The sequence below is a fragment of the Oncorhynchus nerka genome, linkage group LG23, assembly GCF_034236695.1.
Source record: "Oncorhynchus nerka isolate Pitt River linkage group LG23, Oner_Uvic_2.0, whole genome shotgun sequence".
NCBI classification, from domain to species: domain Eukaryota; kingdom Metazoa; phylum Chordata; class Actinopteri; order Salmoniformes; family Salmonidae; genus Oncorhynchus; species Oncorhynchus nerka.
In genome coordinates, this window is record NC_088418.1 from 37,451,172 (window position 1) to 37,473,945 (window position 22,774).

Below are 22,774 nucleotides of genomic sequence, written 5' to 3' on the forward strand. Positions count from 1 at the left end.
TTGGAAAACCACTTTGCCCTGGTTGTAATTGTATTAGAACTAGGCAACTAGTTAATTAGCTAACTAAGCTTGATGAGTTATGATGGGAAATTAAACGTCTTTAGAATTGTTTTGTTGCATATAGTATCCAGCAGATGGCAACACGTGCATGGTTCACTGATGAGTTATGTCATTTCCTACTGTAGCGTTGTAGTTCCGACAAGCTGTCAATCAAACGTTGTGTCAGTCGATTGTTGTCTCGTACTCTTGTCTTGGAAAGCAACTTAATCAGAACCACACATTTACACTTTCGATGGAAACTTTGTGGGCTTGGACATCAAACCCGGAAGAGAACTAACGTTAATAAGCGAGACGAGCTGCGTTTACACAGACAGGTTTGTAGCTAACGCTTAGGCTACCTAGCTAAGTTAGCTAACAGTTGTTTGAGCCAGCCAGCAGTAGGCATTTTCCATTGCCGGAATAAGAAAAATGGCCCAATTTCAAAACCTTTTTGAGAAAGAGTGGAGCTGAAATCGTAGCTAAAACTAATCATTGACTCTTGGGCAGCTAACGTTAGCTAGCTAGATGTTGATATATCTCATCATTCCTTCCTGTCTGTCACACGTCAGAGAATCACCAGTGTCAATCTCACCCGCGTGATTGCATTTTTGCCAGTTTGGGAGTTGTCCCCGGATAGATTAGTCCATTGACGTTTTATGTTATGCTTTTAATTGACATTCTGACTCAATACCATTGTATTGGTATTGAGTCAGAAATGGTTGTGACTGCCTAGTATAAAATAAAATTTCCACGGCCTAGAAATCTCGACCCTCTTCTCGATCCTTTGTATACAGTAAGGGTTACAGTAAATGCGTATCTGGTGAAATCACCAATTGGCATCAAGAAGTTGTAGGTAATTGTGAAAGTTGTAAAGAAAAAATATTGTAAACGTGCATAACAGCCACATCCAGTGGTTAAGATTAAAAGCCAGAGCACAGCTTTTTCAGAAAAATAATTTATTCTCTATCCATATCGAAGTGCGACCATGGAAGCAGAAGCACACAGTTGTCACCGACTGCCTGGGAAAACATCAAGAAAGAGGAGGAGGGATGAAATCAAGGGAGAGCAGGCCGTCAAGGTCCGACGATCCACAGTGGTGAGTGACGGCCCGTTTACATCACGACCTATTTAAGCAATAAGGCACCTCGGGGGTTGTGGTATAGGACCAATATATCACGGCTATGGGCTGTTCTTATGCACGACACAACGCGGAGTGCCCGGATACACCCCTTAGCCGTGGTATGTTGGCCATATACCACAAACCTCCGAGGTGCCTTATTGCTATTATAAACTGGTTACCAACGTAATTAGAGCAGTACAAAGAAATGTTTCCTCACACCCGTGGTATACGGTCTCCTATACCAATCAGCATTCAGGGCTCGAACACCCAGTTTATAATTCATTTTATACAACGGGTGGGTACAATGCTGATTGGTTAAAACCGCATTCCAGCCGGTGTATATTCCGCAAGTTACCACCTTTTAAATCTATTACCTTAAAATACCTATTTTTTTTCTGTTCCATCTGACTGCGCAATCCACTGTCTCATCAGCCCAGCCAAGCAATTTATAAACTTGATCTCCTCTATAAAAAATTATCTAAATGTTAGCTCACATTTCTTTTAGACTAACATTTAGTTTTCAACAGTGGAGATTTGTATAAACCTTGTCTGTCTTTCCCAACATTTGCAACATTGTTTCAATATTCAAATTTCGATCTCCAGCTGTCCCATAGTAATGAACGTGTTGGGAGTCGAGATGAGACAGACAGGAAGGCAGGTAGAGTTTCTCAGCCAGTCAAATTCATGAATCAGCTGACATAATTGTTATGGATATATACAAATAAATGTAAATTGAAAAGGTAAAACTAAATTAAATGCAGCTAGATTGCACTCTTTCCTGCTTCAGTTTGAAGTGATTGTATTGGCTGTGCTGTTGGCTAACTCCTCTGAACAACAGTGTCCTCACGAGTGAGCAAATTTTCTATGCCAGGCGAAATCACGCCTCATTTCTTCATTATTTTGGATGTATCCCACTAAATGTCACTAAAAACAGCTTATGCAAATGTGGCTACTTTGCCATTCTTGCTGCACTTTTTGACGTGACCGTAAGTTAGCCGTAGTTGGCTAGATAGCAAGCAAGGGATAAGAATGTTGCCAGCCAATATGGTAATGGGACATTTGGAATGAACGACTGGGTCGTGTCCAGAGATGCAGAACAAAAATACTGAATGACTGGGTTGCGTCTCTTGCAAATAGAATGATAGAATGAACGACCAGCCGGCTTGGGTAGCAACCCTAGATTTGTGTCGGCACTATATCTTGTGGAAGGATGAAACAGTATGAATTAGAGGTTGACTGATTAATTAGGGCCGATTTTCAAGTGTTCATAACAATCGGTAATCTGTACTTTTGGACGCCGATTACATTGCAATCCACTAAGAGACTGCGTTGCGTGGCAGGTTGACCACCTGTTACGTGAGTGCAGAAAGGAGCCAAGGTAAGTTGCTAGCTAGCATTAAACTTATCTTGTAAAAAAACGAAACATGGTTGATGATATTACTAGTTTAACTAGCTTGTCCTGCGTTGCATATAATCAATGAGGTGCCTGTTAATTTATCATCGAATAACAGCCTACTTCGCCAAACGGGTTATTTAACTAATTTGCATTCTTGTCAGGGTATATGTAGCAGTTTGGGCCGCCTGGCTCGTTGCGAACTGTGTGAAGACCATTTCTTCCTAACAAAGACCGTAATTAATTTTCCGTATTTCCGAACGGTTCCGTATTTCACTGAAAGAATAAACATTTTGTTTTCAAAATGATCGTTTACGGATTTGACCATATTAATGACCTACGGCTCGTATTTCTCTGTGTTTTATTATATTATAATTAAGTCTATGATTTGATAGAGCAGTCTTGAGTGGTGGTCGGCACCAGCAGGCTCATTCATTCAAACAGCACTTTCCTGTGTTTGCCAGCAGCTCTTTGCAATGCTTGAATCACAGCGCTGTTTATGACTTCAAGCCTTTCAACTCCCGAGATTAGGCTGGCAATACTATAGTGCCTATAAGAACATCCAATAGTCAAAGGTATATGAAATAAAAATGGAATAGAGCGAAACAGTCCTATAATTCCTATAATAACTACAACGTAAAACTTCATGTTTCAATATTTATTTGAGACTAAATTTATTTTATTTTATTTATATATTAAGTTAAAATAAGTGTTCATTCATGATTGTTGTAATTGTCATTATTACAAACAAAAACAAAAAAAACGCCCAATTAATCGGTATCGTTTTTTTTGGTCCTCCAATAATCGGTATCGTCGTTGAAAAATCATAATCGGTTGTGTGTGTGTATTTATATATATTACACACACACCTGTTCTGAAAGGCCCCAGAGTCTGCAACACCACCAAGCAAGTGGTATCAAGACCCAGGAGCTCTCCAAATAGGACAGGGACAAAGTTGTGAAGATGTACAGATCAGGGTTGGGTTATAAAAAAATATCAGAAACTTTGAACATCCCACGGAGCACCATTTAAATCCAGTATTAAACAATGGAAAGAATATGGCACTACAACGATGCAACGCGGAGTGCCTGGACACAGCCTTTAGCCGTGGTATATTGGCAATAAACCACAAACCCCCGAGGTGCCTTAATCAAATCATATCAAATTTATTTATATAGCCCTTCGTACATCAGCTGATATCTCAAAGTGCTGTACAGAAACCCAGCCTAAAACCCCCAAACAGCAAACAATGCAGGTGTAAAAGCACGGTGGCTAGGAAAAACTCCCTAGAAAGGCCAAAACCTAGGAAGAAACCTAGAGAGGAACCAGGCTATGTGGGGTGGCCAGTCCTCTTCTGGCTGTGCCGGGTAGAGATTATAACAGAACATGACCAAGATGTTCAAATGTTCATAAATGACCAGCATGGTCGAATAATAATAAGGCAGAACAGTTGAAACTGGAGCAGCAGCACAGTCAGGTGGACTGGGGACAGCAAGGAGTCATCATGTCAGGTAGTCCTGGGGCACGGTCCTAGGGCTCAGGTCCTCCGAGAGAGAGAAAGAAAGAGAGAATTAGAGAGAGCATATGTGGGGTGGCCAGTCCTCTTCTGGCTGTGCCGGGTGGAGATTATAACAGAACGTGGCCAAGATGTTCAAATGTTCATAAATGACCAGCATGGTTGAATAATAGTGCTATTATATTAATGCTATTATAAACTGGCTTCGTACGTAATTAGAGCAGGAAAAATAAATGTTTTGTCATACCTGTGCTATACGGTTTCATAAACCACAGCTGCCAGCCAATCAGCATTCAGGGCTCGAACAACCCAGTTTATAATCACTTTTATACAACTGGTTATCAACATTTTCAAGTAATGATTCATCAAAATAAAGTTATGTCAATGTGTTAATACAAGTTCATCCTTCCACGAGATATTGTCCCGGCACACATCTAAGTTTGCTATCCAAGCCATTCTATCCGTTGGGTTGCCAGAGACATGATCCTGTCGTTAAGTATTTTTGTTCTGTGTTTATGGACGTGACCCAATCGTTCATTCTGATCCCTTGCTTGCTAGCTAGCCAACAGCTGCGGCTAACTTACAGTCACGTCAAACAGTCCAGACAGAAATACAGCAAAGTAGGTGCATTTGCGTTTCTTTAAGCTGTTTTCTAGTGAGATTTATTTGGATACGTCCACAACAATGAGCTAATGATGCAAGATCTCGCCTGGCAGAGAAAATGTGCTCTCAGGACACCGTTGTTCAGAGGAGCTAGCCAACAACACAGCTAGCACAATCACTTAAAACTGAAGCTGGAAAGACGGCAAACTAGCTGCATTTAGTTTCATTTGACCTGTTTTCTATTGACATTTATTTATATACAGTACCAGTCAAAAGTTTGGACACACCTACTGATTAAAGGGTTTTTCTTTATTTTAAAAAATATTTTTCTCTACATTGTAGAATAATAGTGAAGACATCAACACTATGAAATAATAGATATGGAATCATGTAGTAAGCAAAACAGTGTTAACCAAATCAAAATATGTTTTAGATTCTTCAAAGTAGCAACCCTTTAGCTTGATGACAGCTTTGCACACTCTTAGCATTCTCTCAACCAGCTTCACCTTGAATGCTTTTCCAACAGTCTTGAAGGAGTTCCCACATATGCTGAGCACTTGTTGGCCCGCTTTTCTTTCACTCTGCGGTCCAACTCATCCCAAACCATCTCAATTGGGTTGAGGTCAGGTGATTGTGGAGGCCAGGTCATCTTCTCCTTGGTCAAATAGCCCTTACACAGCCTGGAGGTGTGTTTTGGGGCATTGTCCTGTTGAAAAACAAATGATAGTCACACACAGCGCAAACTAGATGGGATGGCGTATCGCTGCAGAATGCTGTGGTAGCCATGCTGGTTGTGTGCCTTGAGTTGTAAATAAATCTCTGACAGTGTCACCAGCAAAGCACCCCCACACCATCAAACCTCTTCCTTCATGCTTCACGTTGGGAACCACACATGCAGAGATCATCATTTCACCTACTCTGCGTCTCCAAGACGACGGTTGGAACCAGAAATTTGGACTCAGACCAAAGGACCGATTTCCACCTGTCTAATGTCCATTGCTTGTGTTTCTTGACCCAAGCAAGTCTATTTTTATTATTTGTCCTTTAGTAGTGGTTTCTTCTCAGCAATTTGACCATGAAGGCCTGATTCACGCAGTCTCTTCTGAAAAGTTGAGATGTGTATTTTACTTGAACTGTGAAGCATTTATTTGGGCTGCAATCTGAGGTACAGTTAATTGCCGATTTCTGAAGCTGGTAACTAATGAACTTGTCCTCAGCAGAGGTAACTCTGGGTCTTCCTGTCCTGTGGTGGTCCTCATGAGAGCCAGTTTCATCATAGCGCTTGATGGTTTTTGTGACTGCTCTTGAAGAAACGTTCAAAGTTCTTGAAATTTGACAGACCTTCATGGCTTGAAGTATTGATGGACTGTCATTTCTCTTTGCTTATTTGAGCTGTTGTTGCCATAATATGGGCATGTTTTTTTTTACCAAATAGGTATATAGCTATATTCTGAATACCACCCCTATCTTGTCACAACACAACTGATTGGCTCAAACGCATCAAGCAGAACATAAATACCAGATATTTTACAAGGCACACCTGTTCATGGAATTGCATTCCAGGTGACTACCTCATGAAGCTGGTTGAGAGAATGCCAAGAGTGTGCCAAGCTGTCATCAAGGCAAGAAGAATTTGAAGAATCTCAAATATTTGTTCTACATGATCCCATATGTGTTATTTCATAGCTTGATGTCTTCACTATTATTCTACAATGTAGACAATTGTTTAAAAAAAAATCAAATAAAACACTTAATAAATAAAAAATATAAAAAATGGAATGAGTAGGTGTGGTACTGTTTTGGTTGGTACTGTATGTATCCATAAATATTGGTGCCAGCTGATTCATGATTTTGACTGGCTGAGAAAAGGTGTCTGTCTCGTCCTAACTACTGACACGTTCATTACTATGGGACCGCTGGAGATCGAATTTCAAAATTGAAATAATGTTGCAGGTGTCGGAGAGACAGACAACCAAGGTTTATACAAATCTCCACTGTTAAATCAAATTGCCAGTCTCAATGAAATGGGAGATAATGTCTTGATGCTTTTTATAGTGGATCAAGTTTATGAATTGCCTGGCTGGGCTGATGAGAAAGTGGATTGCGCAGTCAGATGGAACAGAACATTTTAACGTCGTAGATTTAGCCAGTGGTAACTTGAATTCAGTTTTAACCAATCAGCATCCAGGATTAGACCCACCCGTTGTATAAACTGTAGCTAACGACCTCTGCACCTAATAATTATAATAAAAAACAAATCACAATAAACTAAACTGGAGGCAAGAGTCATAAAGTAGAATTTGCTTAACAGAAAAAGCATATTTTTGGACATTCCCCGTTCAAGTGAATGACATCATGCATAACATAACAGAGTGCTTATGGTTAATGTGAATGAGACTTAAGGAAGTGATTGGGTGAAGACTGTCACCCAAGCACATTGTCATACTGTCTGTTTGTGTGTGTGTTTATAGGGTCTGACAGATCCAGCCCCATTTGCTGACCAGCTAGAACCAGTTACCGCTCCGTACGTGCATGTCAGTATGGAGGAGGCATGCCAGGGCACCCCACGTAAGTTTCTCTCACTCATCCCTCCATTTTTCTAGCTCACCACAGCTAAACTAGGTTCATAAAGCACCTGAGTGGTGTCATAATACCCATAAAACCTAGCGGTCAAACGGGGAAATGGTTCCACCGTTTTGCCCATTGGAAATTTTAGAAACACTTCAACTAAGTATTGTGTTTCATATAGGCTTACCCTGGCGTGACATATTCAACACTATGTAAATCTCTCTTGGACAAAGTGACTTTTTATCCATATATTTGACGATATTGCCACTATTTGCCATAGCAAATTGGAGTGGCAATACTAGAAAATGTGTGACCTCAGGCCTGGAGGGAAGCAAGTCATTCCGCTTCCTAAGAATAGTAAAGCCCCCTTAACTGGCTCAAATAGTCAACCAATCAGCCTGTTACCAACCCTTAATAAACTTTTGGGGAAAAATGGTGTTTGACCAGATACAATGCTATTTTACAGTAAACAAAGCATGCTTATAGGGAAGGACATTTAACAAGCACAGCACTTACACAAATTACTGATTGGCTGAGAGAAATTGATGCTAAAAAGATTTGTTGCTGTTACACATTAGTGCGGCTTTTGACATTATCTATCATAGTCTGCTGCTGGAATAACGTATGTGTTATGGCTTTACACCCGCTGCTATATTATTATAAAGGTTTACCTGTCTATCAGATCAGAGGGTGTTCTTTAATGGAAGCCTCCAACATAATCCAGGTAGAATCAGGAATTCCCCAGGGCAGCTGTCTAGGCCTCTTGCTTTTTTTCAATATTTACTAATGACATGCCACTGGCTTTGAGGAAAGCCCATTTGTCTATGTATGCGGATGACTCAACATTATACATGTCAGCTAGTACAGTGACTGAAATGACTGCAACAGTTGCAGTTTCAGAATGGGTGGCAAGGAATAAGTTACTCCTAAATATTTCAAAAAATATTGTTTTTGGGACAAATCATTCACTAAACCCTAAACTTCAACTAAATCATGTAATGAATAATGTGGAAATTGAGCACGTTGAGGTGACTAACCATGGATTGTAAAAACTTTCATGGTCAAAACATATTGACACAACAGTAGCTAAGATGGGAAGAAGTCTGTCCATAAAGCGCTACTCTGCATTCTTAACAGGCATATCAACAAGGCAGTTCCTACAGGCCCTAGTTTTGTTGCACCTGGACTACTGTTCAGTCGTGTGGTCAGGTGCCACAAAGAGGGACTGCAATTGAAATTGGCTCATAACAGGGCAGCAGGGCTGGCCCTTTGATGTACACAGAGAGCTAATATTAATAATATGTATGTCAATTCTCTCCTGGATCAAAGTGGAGGAGAGATTGTCTTCATCACTACTTGTATTTGTGAGAGGTATTGACATGTTGAATGCACCGAGCTGTATGTTTGAACTATTGGAACACAGCTTGGACTAGGGCTGTTGCGGTAACTGTATTACCGCCATACCGGCGGTCATAAAGGCAGTCAAATTCCACATAACCTTTTAGTCACAGTAATTGGGCTACTCCAAGCTCTGTTGCTGTTCATTAGTAGTCTACCAAACTTTCTAACTGCCTGGTACTCAGCACTCGATTGTCCCTCTAATCACTCTGACATCAATGCAAATGTATTTTAAATCTAATCAAACACTTCATGAGAGCCCATGAGCTCATTTTGCGCAACATTTCTATAGGCTATGGAATTGCAGGAGAAAACAGAGTGATGGCCGCTAATAAAAAGAGGATCCCATCAGTTTTCTATAGGCTAGGCATACTATATTTATTTCTCAACTCTCCTAATATTATTAATATTAAGCACATTGTTTATCTTTACAACAGGAGTATAGCCTACCTGGCTAGCAGAGGAAAGCGTCCTCCATTCGCTATTTTAGTGCGTAGGTGTGCATGTATTTTTTTCCTGCTGCCCCTGTTTTCGATACAGGTGCATGGTAATGGTCCATTCCAAATCAAAACAAAGGTCACATATTATTTAGTATATGTAAAGACCAGATTAAATCAAGAATAGTCTGATGGGTGACAATATTAGCTTATCACTTGTGAGTTGTATATTATCACTTGTGAATAATGCCCAGTATAAGAAACATTGCCTTTTTTTGTGACTTTTTCTAATCATAGTCGCACACCTCATGTAGCCTAGCCTATATGCCTACATATTTTGTATCTAAAGTGGCCAAATAACTTCTTAAAATTAGCACATTAATCCACTTTACAAGGGGTGTAGAGCCTAACTGGCATATATAAGTAGCGCGTAAGTTTCAAGTTTGGGGAAGATCATTTTCTTCATAAAAATGCACCTTTATAATAAAAGCATTACATGCATAATTGCATTTGCGGACACTTTTGAGAATGGTGTTTTCCCGCTAATGGAACATTCACGCTTATAGCCTACTGCATTGCTGCACTTATAATGTGAAGAAATAGCCTAATAGTTTATCAACATTTTAAACATTCTGATCTGTTGCGTCAGACACATTGCATAAAAAAAGTTTTTTGATGCTAGTGGTTGTAATTAATTTGGGATCTATCGCATCCCACAACTGTCCCAGACTATGTTCTGAATATTTATTTATTGCACAGAATATAATAGGTTGACATTTGTCCTATGGGGGATAGTAGATTGACACAGGCTAGTGCTTTTGCTGTTCGTTAGACCTGCTCATCTAGTTGGCTGGCAAAGTAAATTTGGACAGTTCTTCCAATATCTTCAATATGCACCTCGGAATTGGATCAGGACGTCCACAGTTGCGCCCCCAATGTGTCTGTCTTCACTTGTAGCCTGTGAGAAAGACCCGATCACGTGACGGAGAGGCGCTTCAGATTGTGCAGCACACTCTGGGAGAAGGGCACAACGCAGCATTCTGGGCCGCAAAAGGCATGTTTTTTTGGGGGTGCATTATGGCCACCAGGGGATGTCGCTGTAAAATATGAGGCATTATCAAGTGCTTGGCAAATTGTCAGTGAGAGACTATTGGAGTATGTACAGCCTGCGCAAAAAAACAAAGCAGAGCTCATGCCTTTTCAAGCAACTTAAAAAAAAAACATCATTAGTCTCATGTAGCCTTACAATGTATTCAAAATCAAAACTTATAGCCCAAAATGTGTAGAACTATTAAAGTTACATTAATAACTCTAAATTAATTAAGCATATAGGAGTACCTGTTTTTTTCTTAAACCCTCAACACAGAATATTCCCTCATCGTTTTGGAGAAATATCTATTTTATTCAGCTTTGTTCAATTTTATTTTACATACTATGAAATAATGCCATGGAATAATAAGCAAACCTTATCTGCTAAATGAACTAGTGTAGCCCACAGCCATATGGCATAGTCAAATCAGGACCCAACAAAGGGACAACTCTGAGTATGCTATTCTGTTCTGAAATAGACTACATTTTCTTATTATTATGCTTCTTTAGACCTGTCTAAAATAATGGATTTATTGTGAAGGTGTAGACTATATTACATGGATTCATTAGACTTTTCTAAATGGCTTGAAGGCTGTGTGTGGAAGCCAGGCGTTGCTAAATGTGTTCATATTAATTAACGGTCAATTATCGTGAGACCGACAGTTATTTGCTTGACAATCACCGGCTGACGAAATTTCGTGACCGCCACAGCCCTGGCTCGGACACAAATGCATACCCCACACGACGTGCCACCAGAGGTCTCTTCACAGTACCCAAGTCCAGAACAGACTATGGGAGGCACACAGTACTACATAGAGCCATGACTACATGACTACAACTCTATTCCACATTAAGTAACTCATGCAAGCAGTAATATTTTATTTCAAAATACACCTTATGGGACAGTGAAGCAACACAAACAGGCGTAGACACATGCATACACATACGATAACTTACGCACGATACACACACGTAATCATGGATTTTTGTTGTTGTAGATATGTGGTATTAGAGTAGTGGCCTGAGGGCACACACTTAATGTGTTGTGAAATGTATTGTAATGTTTTATACAACTGCCTTCATTTAGCTGGACCCCAGGAAGAGTAGCAGCTAATGGGGATCCATAATAAATACAAATTTACTCAGATTCGAAAATGTTAATTAGCATCAAAAGTAGACATCATGCAAGACTACAAATCCCTGCAAACTCGTGCACGTCATCTCTAGCTGTCACATTTGCTAACAGGTATTGTTTCAATAAAAAATTTGCAAAGACAGTTCACAGAATTGTCAATTTAAAGAAATGTATCCAATTTATTCTTTACAAAATGTAGGTCTCGTTAGATCCAGAGATTCTTACCTGTGCCCCGATTCGTCAGTCTAGTCCAGATCATCTTGACATTTGTAGTTATTTATGATAGCCACATTAGCAGCTAATTATAATTTTTGGAGGGTAAAATACAGGTGAATATATTGATAAAAGTCACCTTGTTCTAGGACGATTTACACGGTTATCAAAACGTCACTCCAGGGTAAGCCTACATGAAACACAGTCCTTATTTTAAGTGTTTCTAAAATTTCCTATGGGAAAAATGAATAATGGAAAAATGATTGGAACCATTTCCTTGTTTGACCGCTAGGTTTTATGGGTATTATGACTCATACTCATATTTAGAGAAATATCAGAGCTCCCCCTGGCACCAGCTAAAGTTTTGCACTTCTGTGTTGTGTTCATTTGAGTACACTGTAGCAGAATGTTTCAAAACTCTCCGCAATGAAAAGTTCTGTCATGGAAGTACGTCCTATGGAGGTTTTGGACCGTCCTATAGAAGGACCGTTTACTACTGTCTTGTGCCTAGTGAACACGACCCTGGTGTTAACATTCCATCTCTCTCTGTTTTTTTCTCCCTTTTTTCACTCTCACACCCTCACACTCCCCATTTCGCTCTTTCAGAAGAGCGTCCAGTGCGGGTATATGCAGATGGAATCTTTGACATGTTCCATTCCGGCCACGCCCGAGCACTGATGCAAGCCAAGGGGCTCTTCCCAAACACCCATCTAATTGTCGGAGGTCAGGGTTGATAAGTACTGTATGTTTTCTCTCTTGACCTCTTCATGACCAGAAGGGGCAAAGGCATCTTTGAATGTCACTTTTGCCAAGTTATCCTCACTCCTATACATTCTGGTCAGTCACACTAAATTGATGAATGCCATAGTTAAACTACGGTACCCAGAGTTTTTACTGGTCAGTCACATGACCCTATTAATCCATGAGCCAGGGGGGTCTCTTGGGTCAATGATGTCTCATCGTGATTTTTTTGAAGGTCTATGTCCCTAGTTGGAAAATTTGTGATAACAGTGCAGCATTTGTTAACTTATTTCATTCATCCCTCCATCCCATAAATTTTTCCCATAGGGATTTTACCCTTTGACATACAATGTCAGTATACAAGTTATTGCTCACTTATACTCTTAAATCATATATAATTGGAAAGCTTCGATTCACAGCAATCCATCAGACTAATTCTCGGAATGTTCATTTCAATAGAATTTTGACCGTTGTCCTCTAGGGGACATATCAGAATTACATGTATAAATGGCTTTATAAAGAAACACCCTGATACCTTAAAATGTATGTTTGACAAGTGCTTCTAAAAGGTCATGAAATTCTACTTCAAATGATATAAAATATAACCAACTTTGAAAGCAAAGCTACATCTATTGTTTAAAAATACCATATCACCCATATTGTGCCATTGGTATTAGAATGGTGGCAGCTTAGCCATAGAAATACATGTATTGGGACAGCTATGTTTTTGAATTGTAACTTTGGTTATAGAGGCACCAAATTGTACACACAAAGCTAGAACAGGGTTTAAAACATATTTGTAGATGTGGCATCACAGAATTCACGCATTAACCTCACAGAAGCCACTATGGCCACCAAGGAACTCAATGGAGTCTTATTGGACAATTTTGCATGACTGTATGAAATGTAATTGTAGTATGCCCAACATTTTTCATAGTGATGTAAAATACACAGACACATAAGCCAGGTGTGCCAGATATACACTGAGTGTACAAAACTTTACTAAACATCCATGACATACAATGAATTCGGGAAGTATTCAGACCTATTGACTTTTTGGTGGAGTGCTTCAGAGATGGTTGTCCTTCTGGAAACTACTCCCATCTCCACAGAGGAACTATTTTATATTTTAGTTTCTTCAAAGTAGCCACCCTTTGTTGTGATGACAGCTTTGCACACGCTTGGCATTCTCTCAACCAGCTTCATGAGGAATGCTTTTCTAATGGTATTGAAGGAGTTTCCACATATGCTGAGCACTTGTTGGCTGCTTTTCCTTCACTCTGCAGTCCAACTCATCCCAAACCATCTCAATTGGGTTGAGGTTGGGTTATTGTGGAGGCTAGGTCATCTGATGCAGCACTCCATCACTCTTCTCCTTGGTCAAATAGCCCTTACACAGCCTGGAGGTCATTGCTCGTGTTTCTTGGCCCAAGCAGGTCTCTTCTTATTATTGGTGTCCTTTAGTAGTCGTTTCTTTGCAGCAATTCAACCATGAAGGCCTGATTCACGCAGTCTCCTCTCAACAGTTGATGTTGAGATGTGTCTGTTACTTGAACTCTGAAGCATTTATTTGGGCTGCAATTTCTGAGGCTGGTAACTCTAATGAACTTATCCTCTGCAGCAGAGGTAACTCTGGGTCTTCCTTTCCTGTGGCGGTCCTCATGAGAGCCAGTTTTATCATAGCGCTTGATGGTTTTTGCGACTGCGCTTGAAGAAACATTCAAAGTTATTGAAATTTTGGCTTGCTTAAAGTAATGATGGACTTCTTGCCATAGTATGGACTTGGTCTTTTATCAAATAGGGCTATATTCTGTATACCAACCTTACCTTATCACAACTGATTGGCTAAAATGCATTTAGAAGGAAAGAAATTCCACAAGTGAACTTTTAACCTCTTACTACTTTGTGCAATTTCCGCCTGAAGACCTTCCCAAATCTAACAGCCTGTAGCTCAGGCACATAACCAAGGGTATGCATATTATTGGTACCATTTGACAGAAAACACTCTGAAGTTTGTGTAAATGTGAATTGAATGTAGGAGAATATAACACAATAGATCTGGTTTAGATAAAACAATGTATCATCTTTAAAATGAACAAGATAAAACAAACATTCAGATGGGATGATGGGGTCAATTTCAGTGAAAAATATAAGAGGGCAACAGTACTTGTGCGGTATTTCCATACCAAACTCGGTAGGTATGGGTTTTGTTCTATTTAGTGTGATCTTTTATCATTTTTCTTCACCAACGGTCGTAATGTAATGTCCATCCTTTTCTCAATGTCTCTCCCTCCTTCCCCCCCGCGTTAACCAGGTCAACTCCCATTGGCCACAGCTTAGCAAGCGACCTTATTCATCAAAACTTAAAAGTAAACCAACCTATTCACTTGTACATGATCAATTAATTATAACAAATAAACTCAATACTTGGTTCTACCAAGGGTATTACACATGTATTTATTTTAGACGGGTCTAAAGAAACATGATATGAAGAATATGTAGTCTATTTTGTCGTGCAGAACAGAATGGCAGTTGGGAGTTGTCCTTATGTTAGGTGCTGAAATGGCTATGCAATATAGCTGTGGGCTACACTAGTTCATTTAGCAGACAAGATTGCTTAGAATTCTGTGGCATTATTTTTTTTATGATTTTATAGTCAGAAGAATACAATTGACCTTAGATTAATAAAATAGGATATTTTCTCAAAAAGGTTCCATGATGGGACTCTAATGATGATTTAGAAAAAAAGTTGTAAGCTGCACATACTTCATCAATCTCTCATTCACAATTTGACAAGAACTTGATCATATTCTCACCAGACCTTGAATTTCCCAGCAGCATCTCCCATGTGTCAGTTGTGCCCTTGGGCTGAATATAATCATTTTAATTCCCTTCTCCCGGCTTCCGTGCTATAAAGCACCTCTCACTCACATGGCTCTTTCAGATGTAGCCAATGCCCGTCATGTGATCGGGTCCTTCTAACAGGCATTTCAGCTAAGAATTAGGCTACGAGTGAATGAAGACAGAGACCCTTAACGAATTCCGAGGTGCATATTGAAGATGTTAGAACTGTCCACTATTAACCTACTTTTCATCTGCCAACAGGATGAGTAGGACTAACGAACAGGAAAAGCACTAGCCTATGTCAATCTAACATCCCCACAGTACAAAAGTTGACCTATTCTATTGGTCAACTTGTCCTTCTATGCAATAAATATATATTCCAAACATAGTCTGGGATAGATGTGGGATGCGATTGATCCCAAATTAATACAACCACTCACATAAAAAAAAAACTTTTAAAAGCAATGAGGCTGATAGCCTAATCATTTAGCTTTAAATGTTGATAAACTATTTTCTTCACGTTATAAGTGCAGCAATGCGCACACTGCATTAGGCTATACGCGCAAATATTCCAAAATGCAATCAATTAGCAGGAAACCGCTGTTCTCTAAAGTGATTGCAAATGTGATTATGCGTCTAATGCTTTATTATAAAGGTGAATTTTTATGGTGAAAATCTTCCCCAAACTTGAAACTTACACACAGCCTATGTATGCCAGTTAGTCGCTACACTGGTTATAAAGCGGATTAATGTGCTTAATTTTAAGTAATTTTGTTATTTAGTTGTGATACAAACCTTATCAAAACATATGGACTAGGATACATGAGGTTTTGCGACTATGATTTGAAAAAGTCTAAAGGAAAAAGGTGTGCCTTAATGCACAAGCTGGGCACCATTCACAAGTGATAATACATCCTTCAGAAGGGATAGGCTAATATGGTGACCCATCAGACTATTCTTAATTAGATCTTGTGTTTACATATACTAATTCATATATGTGTGAAATTAGTTTAGATTTAGAATGGGACCATTATCATGCAACTGTATCAACAGGGGCAGGGGGGGAAAATACCTGTCATCTATGCACTTAAATAGCGAATAGAGGATACTTTTCCCATGGTTGACTTTCATACCAGCCAGGTGGGCTATGTTCCTGTCATTGTTCTTAATATTAGGAAAGTTGATAAATAACGTTTTGTTGGCCTGGCCTGTAGAAAGCTGATGGGATCCTCTTTTTATTAGAGTCCATCAAAACTCTGTATTCTCACACATAGCATATAGAAATGTTGCGCAACATGAGCTCATGGGCACTCATGAGTGCTGAGTACCAGGCGGCTAGCACGTTTGGTAGACTACTAATGACCATCAGCAGCATCAGAGCTTGGAGAAGCCTAGTTACTGTGACTAAACGGTCACATGGAATTTCACTGCCTTCATGACTCGTGACCTCCGGTGTGGCGGTAATACAGTCACTGCAGCAGCCCTACCTTCAACAAAATCACAATGGCCCAAATTTGGGGATCTGGCTCATGGATTATATAATCCTTCTCTTACTGACCGATCAGATCTAGTGACCATAGTCCCTGTGACCTCCCTTTCCTCAGTATGCAGTGACGACCTGACACACAACTTAAAGGGCTTCACCGTAATGAACGAGGACGAACGCTACGACACCGTCAGTCATTGTCGCTACGTTGATGAGATCGTACGGAACGCACCATGGACGCTCACGCCGGAGTTCCTGGCTGACCACAGGGTGAGTGAGAAATGTCGGAGGACAGGACTCGCTTGCACTCAGTCTGCACCGAAGAATATAACTTTTCACAAGATTTTTGCACTCTGTATTAGGGATGGCTAAAACTGCTAGAGCTATTGGGTATGAAGGCTTTTGATACAGCCCTACTCGAAAACAGCTGATTCAGCTAAACAAGGAGGTCCTATAATCCTGTGTCTTAGAGAAGGACTTTAGTGAAAGCCTGCACACCAGTACAGTGCCTTCAGGAAGAATTTGCAAAAATGTCCCAAAATCCTGTTTTCACTTTGTCATCATGGGGTATTGTGTTGAAATAGATGAGATAATTGAATTATTTTTTTTTATCCATTTTGAATTGTATTCGTTCACACCCCTTGACTTATTAAAAAAAAAAAAATGTTTAATCTCACCCATTTCATACAATGCCCCACACATAATGATAAAGTTAAAACACCATTTTTGTTGACATTTTTGCTAATAAAATCTCATTTACATAAGTATTCACTCCCTTAAGTCAATACCTTCGGCAGCGATTACAGCTGTAAGTCTCTAAGTGCTTTACACATCTGGATTGTACAGTGTTTGTACGTTATTCTTTTAAAATTCTTCAAGCTCTGTCAAGTTGGTTGTTGTTAACTGCTAGACAGCCATTTAAGTCTTGCCATATATGTTCAAGTCAATTTTAAGTCCAAATTGTAACTAGACCACTCAGGAACATTCAATGTCATATTGTTAAGCAACTCCAGTGTATATTTCTGTTTTTGGTTATTGTCCTGCTGAAAGTACAATTTATCTCCCAGTGGCTGTTGGAAGTGAACCAGGTTTTCCTCTAGCCTGTCCCTAGCTCTATTCCGTTTCTTTTTAGCATAAAAAAACTCCCTAGTCCTTGCCATACTTGAAAATATGAAGAGTGGTACTCAGTGATTTGCCCTAAACATAATGTTTTCTATTCAGGACATAAAGTTAATGTTTTAGTGCCTTATTGCAAACAAGATTTTATTCTGTACAGGCGTCCTTCTTTTTTCACTCTTGTCATTTAGGTTAGGATTGTGGAGTAATAACTACAGTACCATGTTGATCCATCCTCAGGAGAAAACTATCACAGCCATTAAACTCTGTTTTAAAGTCACCATTGGCCTCATGGTGAAATCCCTGTAACTAACTTATGTGACTTGTTAAGCTTATTTAGGCTTATTGACTCAAGACATTTCAGCTTTTCATTTTAAATTCATTTGTAAGAAGTATATTTTAAATTCAGGCTTTAACACAACAACATGTGAAAAAAGTCCACGGGTGTGAATACTTTCTGAATGCACGGTAGCTCTCCAGGAGGTGTGTTGGCCATCTGTCACTGTCATCAGTTCTGCTAACATTTTGTTTGTCTTACATTTGACAGATTGACTTTGTCGCCCATGACGATTACCCATATTCTTCTGCAGGAAGTGACGATGTTTACAAGCACATCAAGGCGGCAGGTGGGTAGGGTCGCAAGACTTAGGCCCAGTCCAGAAACAGCCCCTAGGAACTTGCAGTTGAAAGCATCAGATAGGTGTAAGCAATATGGTGAATGTTCTACTAAGCCTATCAGAAGGCTAAGTGGAGCAACTGACATATTTCTTATACCTATCAATTCCTTGTATGTTGAGAGAAAGTGCCACGGGTGTGCAGGGGCTAGGTTAGGGGCTGCTTCTGGGCAGCGGCTGACATTGATGCCGGTGTGGCTTTACTGCATTGGGTTTAGCTGACTTCTCCCTTCACCTTCAGGCATGTTCGCACCCACACAGCGGACAGAAGGCATCTCTACTTCTGACATCATCACCCGTATTGTCCGCGACTACGACGTGTACGCACGCAGAAACCTGCAGAGAGGCTACACTGCCAAAGAGCTCAATGTCAGCTTCATCAATGTGAGTTATTCACCTTTTCTAGCAATGTAGTCAACTTCAAGGATGTATACATTTTAGACCATAGAAATGGATATCCCAATGGTTTGTTCATGTGTCAATGTCTTTCCAACTTTTCTTTTGAAAGAAAAAATGTCCCACTGAAGCTTGCATTCTAAAACAAGTGTAGAAAAACACAGACTTTGACTTTAGTTCTATTTATTTTTTAATTTGCAGTACATGAAACTGCAAGTTTACTTCAACTGTATTTATAATGGAACTTGCTGTTAGAAAGGTGAGCCAGAAACCAGAGGGTTGCCAGTTCCAAATCCCTGGTCTGGCGGGAAGTGAGCGGAGGGTTGCTGAAATCAAATATTAGATGCCATTGCCTGGCGTTGTGCCCTTGAGCAAGGCACTTAACTCTCCACAACAACTGTTCCACGGCCGACATAGTATAGCAGCCCCCAGCTCCAACCTTGTTTGTGACTTTTGGAGGGGTTGGGATAAAGCAGAAGTCAAATCCGTTGGACCTTGTGTACAGTTGGATAAATAAAGTGATCGTAATCACCATGACCCCTTCTTCCTTGTCAGTCAAAGTCTAAGTTTGATATTTCAGGCCAAAAATAATATTGTTTCACTAAACAGTACATTTTGTGGCCAGAAATATACAGTTGAAGTCAGAAGTTTACATACACATTAGCCAAATACATTTAAACTCAGTTTTTCACAATTCCTGACATTTAATCCTAGTAAAAATGCCCTGTCTTAGGTCAGTTAGGATCACCACTTTATTTTAAGAATGTGAAATGTCAGAATAAAAGTAGAGAATGATATATTTCAGCTTTTATTTCTTTGATCACATTCCCAGAGGGTCGGAAGTTTACGTACACTCAATTAGTATTTGGTGGCATTGCCTTTAAATTGCTTAACTTGGGTCAAACGTTTTGGGTAGCCTTCCACAAGCTTCCCACAATAAATTAGGTGAATTTTGGCCCATTCCTCCTGACAGAGCTGGTGTAACTGAGTCAGATTTGTAGGCCTCCTTGCTCGCACACGCTTTTTCAGTTCTGCCCACAAATTGTATATGGGATTGAGGTCAGGGCTTTGTGATGGCCACTCCAATACCTTGACTTTGTTGTCCTTAAGCCATTTTGCCACAACTTTGGAAGTATGCTTGGGGCCATTGTCCATTTGGAAGACCAATTTGCGACCAAGCTTTAACTTCCTGACTGAGCTCTTGAGATGTTGCTTCAATATGTCCACATAGTTTTCCTGCCTCATATGAAGCCATCTATTTTGTGAACATGATGCTGCCACACCCGTGCTTCACGGTTGGGATGGTGTTCTTTGGCTTGCAAGCCTCCCCCTTTTTCCTCCAAACATAACGGTCATAATGGCCAAACAGTTCTATTTTTGTTTCATCAGACCAGAGGACATTTCTCCAAAAAGTAAGATCTTTGTCCCCATGTGCAGTTGCAAACCGTAGTCTGGCTTTTTTATGGTGGTTTTGTAGCAGTGGCTTCTTCCTTGCTCAGCAGCCTTTCAGGTTATGTTGATATAGGACTTGTTTTACTGTGGATATAGATACTTTTGTACCTGTTTCCTCCAGCATCTTCACAAGGTCCTTTGCTGTTGTTCTGGGATTGATTTTCACTTTTCGCACTAAAGCGCGCGGTCTGTCTCCTAGAGATGAACGTACGTCTCCTTCCTGAGCGGTATGACGGCTGCTTGATCCCATGGTGTTTATAATAGCGTACTATTGTTTGTACAGATGAACGTGGTACCTTCAGGGGTTTGGAAATTGCTCCCAAGGATGAACTGGACTTGTGGAGGTCTACCATTTTTTTTCTTAGGTCTTGGCTGATTTCTTTTGATTTTCCCATGATGTCAAGCAAAAAGGTACTGAGTTTGAAGGTAGGCCTTGAAATACATCCACAGGTACACCTCCAATTGACTCAAATGATGTCAATTAGCCTATCAGAAGTTTGTGATACAGTGAATTATAAGTGATATAATCTGTCTGTAAACAATTGTTGGAAAAATTACCGGTCATGGTCAAAGTAGATGTTCTAACAGACTTGCCAAAACTATAGTTTGTTAACAAGAAATTTGTGAGGTGGTTGAAAAACAAGTTTTAATGACTCCAACCTAAGTGTATGTGAACTTCTGACTTCAACTGTATCTACAGGACTATAACAATACATGTTTTTCTACAGGAAAGCCTCATTTTACCTCTGGCATTCCTTTTGAATAAAATTAGACTATGGCCTTGTTCGTATACTCTAAAAATGCATCCGCCTTTCATTCCTTTCTTTGTGATTTGCCATTGATCTGTAGTGTACCTCACTCACCTTATATCATTTGTTACCTCAAAGAAGGGGAGGAATGAAGGAAGGAGGCATTTATTAAGTATTCAAACAGGGCCTCAGAATAAGCACTATCAGTTTAGCCTTTTAGATCATAATGAATAAGATCACATGGACAGGTGGGGACCTGATCCTAGATCAGCTTTGTGGTTACGGACCTTGGTGTGCGTCTCAACATTGCCCCCTATCCGTCCAGGAGAAGAAGTACCACCTGCAGGAGCGTGTGGACAAAGTGAAGAAGAGGGTGAAGGATGTGGAGGAGCGATCCAAAGAGTTTGTGCAGAAGGTAGAGACAAAGAGCATCGACCTGATCCAGAAGTGGGAAGAGAAGTCCCGAGAGTTCATCGCCAACTTCCTTCAAATGTTTGGCCCAGAGGGAGCACTGGTGAGTGTCACTACATGCGTCCTAAATGGCACCCTATTCCCTATGTAGTGCACTACTTTTGACCAGGACCCGTAAGGCTCCAAAGTAGCGCACAGTGTAGGGAATATGGTGACACTTGGAACAGAGCCTTTGAGAATGTCAGGGTGTGGGTCATGACCCAGGAGTTTTTCTTGACCGTGTTACTAGGGCCCCACGTGTTTCCTGGTCAGCAAAATTTCCTGCCTCCCTATTGAGGAGCAGCTAGGGGTCCCATTCTACCCAGGAAAGTAGGTTAGGCTAATTGCTTTGTTTTGTCCAACACCAATCAGATCTAGCCACTGTTCTGCATCAAGCTAGCTCAGTGAAGCTCCTCTGTCAGTTGCTATGGGTTGTTGTTTCAAATTTTCTATTATTTTTGACACTATCCTTTCTCCCGAAGTGTGCATGGGTTCACTTTTCTTCATGTTGTCATGACATAGCCCTTTTTGGGTGTGGATCGTGCCCCCTCACTCTCTCTCCTAAACCCAGGTATTGTTATCCACCTGGTCATGCAGAAAGAGAGGGTGAGAGCACAGAAAGAGAACAATGGACTTCACTTGGCCAAACTCCTAAATCCTCAAAAATGGACAATTAAACATTCTTTCTACATTTGAGAATGTGGGAATGATCTGTGGACACTTATGTTGAGTGTGTTTCATTTTAGGATCTCATGAAGGACAGGGAACACACAACTGTATCTCTTAGTGTACATTTCCCAGCTGTCAGGTTTACATCTAAATCTTGTGAAATGTATGTGATTAAAGATGTAAAGTGATGTTGACCTCCTAAATGGGAGCATGTATTTTCATATCAAGATTAACTAGTCAGTGGCCACACCCCCGTGAGCCCAGTCATTACATTAGGCGTCATGGAACCACCCTTTTCAACTGAAACATATAAAAACCACTCCTGATTAAATTCACACCAGACCACTCAAACCAGTAAGCTAAGGTTGCAAATGGTTGAATTTATGAGACCCAAAACATGCCGGTGACACTGGTGTGTGAAGTGATTTAAACTACAACTCTACCAAAGGACAAGACTATACCACGCGGATCATTGGCTACATGGCTAGAAATGGTTAAACTCTGAGACTATCGATCCCTACAGAATAAGAGCAAATCTTAGACGTAAGATTTAGAAATTACAGCTAGAAATTACGTAAACCTAGGATGAGAATACAGACAACCGCCAATGTATCTATTCTATTAGAACATTTCTGAATGGTACTCTGAAGTATCCATTCCAACCACCTACAACCAGGAAAGACTAA

The 22,774-nt window shown here is 40.2% G+C and overlaps 1 protein-coding gene across 2 annotated transcripts in view; it reads left to right on the top strand.

The window, feature by feature from the left end:
* Positions 1 to 22,774, top strand: part of LOC115106786 (choline-phosphate cytidylyltransferase A-like) — a 27,007-nt gene continuing 4,233 nt past the window's right edge. The window contains exons 1-8 of one of the 2 annotated variants that reach the window (XM_029629872.2): positions 1 to 374; positions 1,018 to 1,135; positions 7,143 to 7,239; positions 12,118 to 12,234; positions 16,701 to 16,852; positions 18,246 to 18,324; positions 18,614 to 18,756; positions 21,295 to 21,483. In XM_029629872.2, coding sequence (XP_029485732.2) covers positions 1,025 to 1,135; positions 7,143 to 7,239; positions 12,118 to 12,234; positions 16,701 to 16,852; positions 18,246 to 18,324; positions 18,614 to 18,756; positions 21,295 to 21,483 — 888 coding nt within the window. In that variant the 5' untranslated portion in view covers positions 1 to 374; positions 1,018 to 1,024. The remainder of the gene's footprint in view (positions 375 to 1,017; positions 1,136 to 7,142; positions 7,240 to 12,117; positions 12,235 to 16,700; positions 16,853 to 18,245; positions 18,325 to 18,613; positions 18,757 to 21,294; positions 21,484 to 22,774) is intronic. The other variant, XM_029629873.2, reaches the window with a different exon arrangement.